Source organism: Xiphophorus hellerii, chromosome 3, assembly GCF_003331165.1.
Source record: "Xiphophorus hellerii strain 12219 chromosome 3, Xiphophorus_hellerii-4.1, whole genome shotgun sequence".
In the NCBI taxonomy this organism is placed as follows: domain Eukaryota; kingdom Metazoa; phylum Chordata; class Actinopteri; order Cyprinodontiformes; family Poeciliidae; genus Xiphophorus; species Xiphophorus hellerii.
Window position 1 is genome coordinate 22313415 of NC_045674.1, and position 10271 is coordinate 22323685.

Sequence of the window (10271 nt, forward strand, 5' to 3'; positions counted from 1 at the left end):
AATTAACCTCTGAGGCCTTGACAGGACAGCAGTGTTGATATTCATATTCATATTACATAAATGTGGCCTATGAATGTGGTTTATGAATACAGTGATGTCTGAAGGCAAGTGATTGCAGTAAATCTTATAAAGGGACATCAGAGTAATAGGGTGATAAATAATATCTTCAGACATTTATATGTAAAAATAATGTAAAAGTTATGTATTATTTCCTGCAGACTTACCAGTTATATGCTACATTTCATTGGTCGATTACATAGAATCCAAATAAAATTTTGTTTTGTTATTGTAATGTAACAACATTGTAGAAAGATTAATTAGTGCAAATACTTACCAAGACATACTAAAAGATAAATCTTCTTCATTTTTATTGGGAAAAGCATTCATGCCATTGATTCTAAAAGGGGCCGTGAGAACATAATTTTTTTGTGTGTGTGTGTGTGTGTCGGGGTGTCTTGGTGTGCACTTTTTACACACTGCCTTTTGTGTGTGATCATGCTTTACACCATTTCATTTAAGGCTTGATCACATTAGCGCTATTCTTGCTATATTAATGTTAGCCGGATGGATTAAATATTCAATTAGGGCCTCATGCATACAACTGTGACATTGCATTTTACGGGGCGGCTACTCTCTGCGTGCGTGTGCGCGCGGGAGGCAGAGAGAGTTCAAGTGTGTGTCTGTTGATGTGTAATGATGTGTAAATATATTTATGGCTCAGGGTCACAGAGGTATTAACCTGACCCAGGCTTCCTTTCCCTCTGGGGCAAAACGCCACACTGGTGATTGTTTGGCATCTTTGGTCGCTCTTGTTTGTGGGCCTTTAATAAACGAACCAAAATGTTTGCTGGAAAGATTTTTTAAGAAATATTAGAAACAGGTTGTGTTGCTATTATGATATTAAGTTTTTAAAATGGCAAACATCCATGTTTTTTTTTTTTCCTATAGAAGGGAAACCAAGTTTACAATCATTTGATTCTTCCGTTACAGGAGGACTGATGTGCTTAGATAGGTGTTGGTTTTACCAAGTTGGCCTGGCCCATCAGCTAAATGTCCCATCACCCTGGCATGTGCCAAAGGCCTACATCTTATTCAAGTTTAAAACCTCTAATTGGTAACGTTTAAAAGGCGTTTAAGAGTGCCCTTTCCTCTCCCTTTTCTCATTTCCCATTTAATGTGTTGTGTCAAAGTCTATTACCTCAGTTGGACGTTTCTGTCCCTTAAGTTGAAAAAAGAAAAAAAAAAGAAAAAGGGAGGGGGTGAGTGTGAGGGTGTAGAGAGTGAGAGGTAAGATGGGGTAGATGGGGGGGCGTAGGAGAGATGGGGGGGTTAGGGAAAAAAAAAAGAGAAGCCATCAGCTGAGGTTTGCCAGGTCGATAAAGCTTTTAGATTTGGAGATGTTTTCAGGGGGAGCCCATTTCCTGCGGCTAAGAGTTGTTAATGGAGCTTAAGGAATTATCTTATGACTCTCGGTTCGAGAGCAGTTTATTTCTAACCTGGGCCCCCTGCTCCCTGTGTCGGAGTGGCGGAATATGCTGCTGTCAAAGCGGCTTAATGAAAAGTAACGCGTCACTGATTGCAGTTTTATTTGGCCTCTATGTAAAAAGCTCCTGTTAATTTACCATCACGCTCCCTCTGTGCGTTCATATTTGCCACGGCTGACTGATTTGGTTATACCAGCCCTGCCTTTCTGCACACAGGATTTGTCCCTTCCTCTCCCTCCTCTTGCATTTCCTTATTTCTCTTTCTCTGGTCGGACAGGCCGTTTGGTTTCGAGGCCTGATCTTCATGCCGAATTTATTAGAAGGCGAGGATGTCTGTGGTTTATTCTTTGCTAATTTCCATCATGAGCGACTTCATGTGCAAGACAAATAGGGTTAAGTGAAGAAAGCGAGAGAAATAATAGAATCCTAATAAAGGCTCGTATGTATAGATGTTTATTTCACCCAAAAAAAAACAAAACTAAAAAAATAAGCAGATCTCAGTTGTTGGCTCTTATCCTATTAAAATTCATCACTAAAGCCCTCCTCCTCTTTCTCTCACAGGACAGACAGAGTCCCCCGAGAGCTCCACTTTCGCCATTACTGTCAAGTACCCTTGACTCCTTCTCTTTTTGCCCTTTTATCTACAACAACTAATTTGAGTTCCTTTGCCCTTTTCACTTTTAGACGACGTGAGAGCCTCTCACATAAAAAAAGAGAGAAAAAAACCTTTTACACTTCTCAGAAGGGGAGTCAGCATCCAGTTTTCATTTTTATTTTATTCTTTTTTTTTGTTTGTTTGTTTGTTTTTTTCTTTATGGGGTCCTTCCTCTTGAAAAATGGCAGTATGGACATGGCAGAACCTCATCTTGAAGCCAAAGAAAAACCTGCTTAAAGCTCCAAAACCAACAGGGATGGCATTACAGGCGCTAAAATTGTTGCATGAATCATGTTAACAAATGTATTTTTTTTCCCTCCGTTGTTTGATGTGGAAATGCTCCTGTTGTTTAAAATGTTTATATGGAAATCAGTTAAAAGTGTTCAGCTGAAAGTATGACAGTGGCGGTTGTTGCACAAATGGTGCCCTGGGTGAGCCTCACAGGGAGCCATTCTAACGATCTCCCACTAACGACCAAAACACACAAACCACGACTCTGATATTTATTTATTTTTTTTTAATTCTGTTCGGTTTGGAATAATCGAGTTAAGCTCTGACACAGTCCACACGATCTCCCCGGCCTTGTCGTCATGGGCCAGGAAAGAATCACAAAATTAGTTATAATTTGCTAAAACGTACTTGGGGAGGGGGAATGCAATCAGGGGTTATTACTTGAATGTGGAGAGTGGTGGTAGTTGGAGAAATCAAATCAAATTGTGTTTGGGGCCCCATACAGACTCTGCAGAACATGAACAAAAATTCATCTCTTTAAATGATTTCCTCTTCCGTTTGAAGCTGTTAGTAGAATACCTTATCCCTTTGACAGCCCCGTGGTGGATGATATGCTGAACTGTTTCAATAATATTATCAGAGAGGGAAGAGAGGTGAGGGAGGAAATCAATAGCTTGACATGAAATATGACTGCAAACATCCCAATTACAGGCTGTTTAGAGGGAATTAATGAGGCAGATCTTAGATACAGACATTGGCCTGCCTCGTGCTTTGAGCTGCTTTATTTACAAGCTGTCATTAAATAGAAATTGATGTTTTCCTTAAACGTGACAGTAAAAGAAAGGTGTCTGAATTGGAAGGATTAGAAATTGAATGGCTTGTAAAATGTATTTTTAAGCGAGACGCATGTGGAAGACGTCGTTTTCTACAGTAAAGGGCGTCTTCAGCACCCTGGACAGCAACTCTCAGCATTAACCCGACATGACAAGCTCTTCTTCAGAAAGCGACTGCTTTTATTTTCAGTGAACAAAGTCGAAACGCTCTCATTCACTTCTTCAGAGAGAGCAGTGCATATGTGAGACTTTTTTTTCTTCTTCTTTTTTTTTAATAGTGATTCTCATCTGCTGAGACTTAAATTATGCTTAATTAATAACATTTGCATGCTCATAGTAAAAGAGATCTTGAAAAAAATAAATAATAATAATAATCGCAGGCCTACTTTTTTGTTTCCCCTTCGAGTTGTAAACTGTTATTTATACATTTTTTCATTAATTATTATTTAATTCTGTGCGTGCGTTGGTTTAAATGAATCAAACTGATCCGGATGTTTTACGTCTGTAACAGTTTATGAATACAGGTAAAAATAATAAAACATAAAGGAATCGTGGAGACTTAACAGGCTTATCCACCTCGTTTTTTTTTTGTTTTTTTTTTGTTTTAGTCCGAAAAGAAGTCTTTATCTGTGAGTTAGTTACGTTAGGAGCAAAAAAGCTTGTTGATAGTTTTTGGGAAACTCATGGCACTGTCTTTGGGCGGGTCTTGGTGCTGCTGCAAGGCCGCCGCACTCCTCTCCGCCTCCAGCACGCTGCCTTTGGTGTTCGTGGTCCAGGAGACGGTCGTATTGGTCAGAGCCTGGCTCAAAGTGCTGTGCCTGAACAGGGGGTCGTGGAAAACCCCGTCCACCCAGTTCCTCAGCGTGGTGACCGGCGAGTCCTGCCGGTTGTCCAGGACGGTTACGGGGGAAGTGGCGGCGGGGGACTGGGTGAGTGAGGAGGGAGGCGCCTGGCACCTCAGCATGCAGGACGGATATTCAGTCTGGTTCAGGGACGTTGCTGTCTGTGCCAAAGACCAGATTCGAGGCTTGCCGTCTAATAATTGGTGACCCTGCTGCTGCTGAGTGTAGCACGACTTTGCCTGCTGCTGCTGCTGCTGCATGCTGTCCGGCTGGAAGTCCTCCGGACTCGTTTTGATGCAGGTTTTACCCAAGTCCTGCTCCCCGCCGAGAGGCACCGGAACGGAGATCTTCAGAGACGCGTTCTTAATGAGGTGCTCGGCGGAGCAGTCGCTTGTCGTCGACATGTGCGTGTTCATGTGGTACCGATGCTTCATCTCACACTCAGAGCTTTCAGACTCGAGCGTGTCAAAATCGTCCAGGTCGCTCAGCTGGAGTTCCTTATCAGCTCGACTTCTGGTGTCTGCGAGGAAAGGGAGGAAAGGAGATATTTAAAAAAAAAAAAAAAAAAAAAAAAAAAGAGGGTTAAATTTACGTCGGGAAAAGAGCACAACAACGAGCCCGAGAATGTTTGATTTCACACGAAACATTATTTGAACCTACCACAATCACTGAGCCTATACATTAAAACTAATTTTAAAAGTCTATAACAAAAGAAAAAAAAAAAAAATCCTTACCAAGATGATATCGAGACGTGTCCCTGTATACAAACTGCTTGTAACACAGTCTATGTACTAAAACTCTACTGCTTATATGCTAATAACAGTTTTAGCCAACTTTTTTTTATTTTTTGGATGACATAACTTTTGGAAATGAGCATTAAAAGTGTCACAGACTTTTTATTTCTAAAACTTTATTGATATGAACGATGATAAAACCCTGTAGCTTAGTGTACTGTGTTACCGTAACACTGTTTTAGTGAGTTTTAGCAAAACAAAACACCATCACTATGAACAAAACTGTCCTTTCTAATGGAAGTTGAATTGAGAAAAATAAAAATTGTCCTTCAACACCAGTTATGTTGGGACCACTTTAAACAGCTAAGGCTACCCTGCTCAATAATAAAAAAGAACAACATTTTTTACAATTTCCGTGTATATGTTCTAATCACCTTGGTGAAGTGGCAAGCATTAGAAAGAATATATGTTATTGTAATGGTTAGTACACTGAATGTGTAGTTTAACAAAATGAAGCAGAGTCAACAACAAAAATCACATTCTCACATGCAAAAACAACAAAAAGCTTAATTTGATCTTTTTCTTCCTGCTTAGATAATTAAGCCATATCATCTGAGCTTCATTGCATACTTCTGCTGACGTTAAAAAGAAATGCATTTTCACATGCTTTTCCTAAATCATCCGTCTTTTATTTTACAATCTGCCAAACAGCAAGACATCTTGACACTAACCATCATCGGTATTCTCGCTTTTTATCTGCCCCTCCTGAGACCCCTCCTCATCCTCATCATATCTCTTCTCCTCTGAGCCCTTGTTTCTGGGCGGCCACGTCATCTTGTTCTCCTTCTTCAGCCTCCTGCGGGCATTCGCGAACCAGGTGGAGACCTGTGTCAGGGTCATCTTGGTGATGATGGCCAGCATGATCTTCTCCCCTTTGGTCGGGTACGGGTTCTTCCTGTGTTCTTGCAGCCAGGCCTTCAGGGTGCTGGTGGTCTCACGGGTAGCGTTCTTTCGCCTTGTCCCCCCATCCATAGAACCATATCTGAGAATAAGAAGAATACAAAGTAAACTTGGATTAAGGGGAGTGGATGTGGCTTCAGTTTTCCAGAAAATGGGCACTACGACTTCAGAAGACCGATGCTCATCCCAATGAACGTTGTTGTCTCACATTTGATACGGAGGGAAATAGAGCCAAAATGTAAACAGAGTAATGTAAGCCCTTTTTTTTCTCATAAAATAGCTTTCCAATATTGCAAATGTAACTGAATTAAAAAAAAATATCTGTCTGCTACAATCACTAGAACTTTACACCGTTACGCCAAACATGTAAAGACAAGGGAAACAAAGATTTTCAACAGAACTTACTTGACAACATCACCACTAAAGTGTGGCTCAACTGTTCAAATTAACGTTGCCATCTGATGGCTGCCTCACTCGATCGCCACTTCCTTCACACTATTTCCCCTTGAAGCCACACTTAGGGGAGCGTGCGGACCTTTTTCCTAATTTCATCTCATCCACAAATGCAAACCTCATGCGAACCTCCATTTAAAATGCATGGTGTTGATTTTCAGTCAGCAGCGAGCTGTTAAAACTCCCCTCATGGGAACCTTTTTATGAGGCATTTATTGCTCCGTCTGGCTTAGTGCAGGTCAAGCACTGCTGAGGGAATCAGGCAAAGAGGGCAAGCGTTCACCTTCCCCAATCCCATGTTGTACCCTCTCAGATAAAATAGACTGTAAAAATTGCTTTATTGAGTGTAATGATGAGCCCTCAGGTAAAAGGCGGGTGCAGACATTGTGCTACTCCTGTCGGCCTGCTTGTCTCTCCCTGTGCTATACACAGATTGTATTAGCTTTATTTCTTGCTTGCAGATCTATACAGATTCATGCAGATGGGTTTTTTTTCTTTTATTTTTTTGCCCCTTCCAATAAGAATGATTTAAAGTAGCTGCGTGTCAAGATTTTTTGCTAAAGTCGAGTGTAATTCTTCTGCAAAACTCTAAGAACTCACTGTAGCATTAAGTGGTCATTTCTCATTAAGCAGCACACAATATTAAAAACGGTTGCCTGTAACGTGAAGTTCTGTTCATGTTTCACTTTCTTCATCTTCAATGGTAATTCTCAAAGCGAACTAGTGAATGACTTCAGTTTGCATGTCATCCTAGTTTTGGTAAAACCTTTTCAAGGTGGCACACTCTTCAAAGCTGTAAGGAGTCTTCAGGTTTTAATGCTAAGAGGACAGTATTTTTTTTTTCAGTAAAATTTCTGATCAGAAAACAAAGAGAAGCTGCGTTTTAATTTAGTGTCTTAAGCACTCACCCTCACTTCTTAGGTAACACATTGAGAGTTGGCTTTTCTCTGAGCCTCACTTGCAATCAGTTTTTTTTTATTATTATTATTATTATTAAAATCAGGAGTTTGCCATCGTTATTTCATTATGGCATAAGTGTCACAGGACATGTGGGTCTCCTCCTTTTAAAATCTGCACCACACTCTATGGAAACAGGGTATCGCTCATCATGATGCTAACTTTAAAAAAAATAAATAGTGAAACAATTGACATACCTGTCATATTGGTACTGTCCCAAGGTAGGATCATAAGGGTAGTAAGCAGTGGCTTGTGTGATTCCCGCATGCGCAGAAGCTGCAGCATCTTTAGTATCAAAAGTACCCTGTGAACATACGTGTGATTCAATAAGTATAGTGTTCAACATTGAGGAGGTTCAAATGATTGAGAACGTTATGCTGCTTTAAAGCAACTGATCAAGACCCTGATCACTGATTGCAGGTGGAAATTACTAGAGAAACAAATACAATTCAGCATTACGATGAATAATAATAAAGGTTCAAATCCAAATTGAAAAAAGTTTTCCTTTCAACAGCTTAGACGTAAACTTTTATAAAAAAAATTTCTGACAAACAAAACAGAAAGGCAAAGCACTTTAAAGTATCTTTTTTTTCTACTTTACAACAGTTCATTATTTCTCAGAAAACCTGTCTGTCTTTTCTTTTATTCCTGCAAGAATACGTAAGCTGTTAGTTCCTTACTCAAAAAAAAAAAAATCCAAATCTAAACCATTTTGTTTATATTTTAGATCATTTTGTTTATATACTATATGTGTATTTTACTTCCCTTAAAAACAAGTTTGACAATTTAAATAAAATCACACTTGGATTTTTCTGCTCTTCTTATCTCCAGTTCTTCATGTGACTTACAATTAAACTTTTTTCTTTTTTTTCCATCTGTTTTCTTTGCCTAAAAGAAAACGCTGAAGAAACAAACTGGCGAGACATGCAAAGTTATTAACATGTCTGTTTTTTAATTACTTGGAGGAAAGCCTTAAGAGGGTAATCTCAGTGGCATTTTGTGGGTGCAGGTCATTAAAGACGAGAAGAGAGAGCCTTATTTAAGTCTCAGCACCCCGTGGCTCCATTAATCAATGCCAAGAGGGAAACAGAAGAAAGGTTTACCAGCGAGTAGAAAGCCGACGCGTCTGTCCCGTATGTAACATAATTTCCATAGCCCTGACCGCCGGTGTAGGGGCTGCCGTACACGCCTAGCGCGGCCGCGGAGCTCAGTTCATGCCTCGCCGTGGCCAGCAGCCGGCTCTCATACACGGGACAGTAGACAGGTGTCTGTCCAGACGCCGCTACCCCGGAGTCCGCTATGGATCTACCCGTGGACTCGCAGCAAGTGGTAAGAGAGTTGGTTGTCATCAGGAACTACGAGGGAACAAAAAAGGAAAAAAAAACAAAAATACATGTTTGTCATGTCTGGACACTCTTTTACAAAACTGATCTTGAAGTTAGTATGAACTGATTTTTTTCATATATATACAGTATATAAAACTCTGCGTTACATGCTTCAGCTTTCTTACAATAAGCGTGTTTTTCGTTCATTTAGCCATATTGCTTCTTTAGAAATGATCACATAACTCAAAGTTTATGCATATCAGACAATAAACAACACAACACAGGAAATTGGGGCGAAAATGTTCGCGTAAAAGTGCCCAAAAGGAGCAAAAATGTTCGCCTTGATTCAGATAGAACACGTGCTTAACAAACACATCATGTTTTTATTTTTATTTTTTTATTTTATTAATTTTTTTTTCCAATCACCGTTCCGTAGTACCAAAAAAAAAAAAGTAATAGCAAAATGATTTTTATGGCTCAGAGCCAAAGGCAAACAGCAGCTGGCTTGTGGTGTGGCGTGTGCCGAACAAGTTGGCATGCGTGTTCCAGCGCAGATAAACATATGGTTGACATTACAGACGGGCTATTATCTTACAGAAATCAGTGAATGGGAGGTCGAGGGAATCGGGTTACCCCCTCGTTTTAACCCCCTTTTTTTCTTTCCCTCCTCCACTAGAAAGACACAGGTATCACTGGCTGCAACGCGATACCTTTCCCGATAGCCGAATCTTGTCTAAAAGTGCGCAAAAAAGGGATCAGGGTTTAAATCAATAAGTGACTCGGTTACGTTAAGAGGAAAAAGTCAAGGATCGCCACCGTAAAGATGCAAAAAAAGAAAAAAGAAAAAGAAATACGCGAACTTACTTGTGGAGCAGACGAGTATGGATATCCAAATTGTGGATATGACATGGTAGAGAGGTCCCTCGGTATCCAGAAATAAAGCGAGACTGAAGGTCTCCACTCCTGCGCAGGCTGTGGCTCTGTTTCACTGTTCCAATTGATTGGCAAGCACAAGCTCCTAGGATGCTTATAGGGCGAAGCACAGTAGCATGTTTAATTTGGGTTAAAAAATTTTTTTAAAAAAGCAAGCCTTTATGGAAAAAGTCTAAAAATAAAAATAAATAAATAAAAATAAAAAAATGAAAAAAGTGCAGTTTTTTCTCCTTTTAAAGTCTGTTACAAACAAATTAAAATGCCCCGAATAATCGCTCTCTTGTCGGGCACATATTTTTACCTTATAAAAAAGTAGTATAAAGGACGTCAGCAGCTGAGGCAGGTTGTTTTAAACGGAGAGCACTCTGACGTCAGAAGTTTCCCAGTCAGAAAATGACCAGACTGTAACTTTAATATGCATTTTCTGCCTCACAATGACGACACAAAAAAATACACACACACAAAAAAATACAATAAATAACATCCATTAACTTAAGAAAATGGGAGAAAAAAAGAGAGAGACGTGTACGGAAAAAAAATATTTCATTGCACTGAGATTAATTTGGACTCCCAATCAATCAATTAGGCCAATCAGTGTCTTGACTGTGGAAACATATGTATCAGTTTAAATGCATTAGGCCGAATCAAGTGCATTCTTATCCTTCTTGCACGCTGAGGTAATTACATGAGGAGCTAATTGATTTTTAATTTCAAATTATCACATTAAGCAGGAAGTAATGCAAATTCAAGACGGAATGCGTAACGTCATGAAAGCAGTACGTCAACTATCTATCTATCTATCTATCTGTCTGTCTGTCTGTCTGTCTGTCTGTCTGTCTGTTTATCATATGGTGTTTGGGTCTT

General features: G+C 39.8%; 1 protein-coding gene across 1 annotated transcript; it reads right to left on the bottom strand.

Annotated features, from left to right (window-relative positions):
* Positions 1 to 2251: 2251 nt before the first annotated feature.
* Positions 2252 to 9699, bottom strand: irx4a (iroquois homeobox 4a). Its single transcript, XM_032556029.1, has 5 exons — positions 9339 to 9699; positions 8253 to 8504; positions 7347 to 7453; positions 5511 to 5821; positions 2252 to 4565 (listed from the first exon to the last, which is right to left on the bottom strand). Exons 1-5 carry the CDS (start codon positions 9381 to 9383, stop codon positions 3847 to 3849), a joined length of 1434 nt encoding a protein of 477 aa, XP_032411920.1. The 5' UTR covers positions 9384 to 9699; the 3' UTR covers positions 2252 to 3846.
* Positions 9700 to 10271: the final 572 nt, after the last annotated feature.

Bases quoted from the DNA above. Each gene is read 5' to 3' on its own strand.
- irx4a (XM_032556029.1), bottom strand. From the start codon at position 9,383: ATGTCATATCCACAATTTGGATATCCATACTCGTCTGCTCCACAA. The intron at 5,822-7,346 runs GTATGTCAATTG...TCTTATTCTCAG, and splicing joins GGACAGTACCAATATGACAG to ATATGGTTCTATGGATGGGG. The intron at 4,566-5,510 runs GTTAGTGTCAAG...CTTTCCTCGCAG, and splicing joins AAGCGAGAATACCGATGATG to ACACCAGAAGTCGAGCTGAT.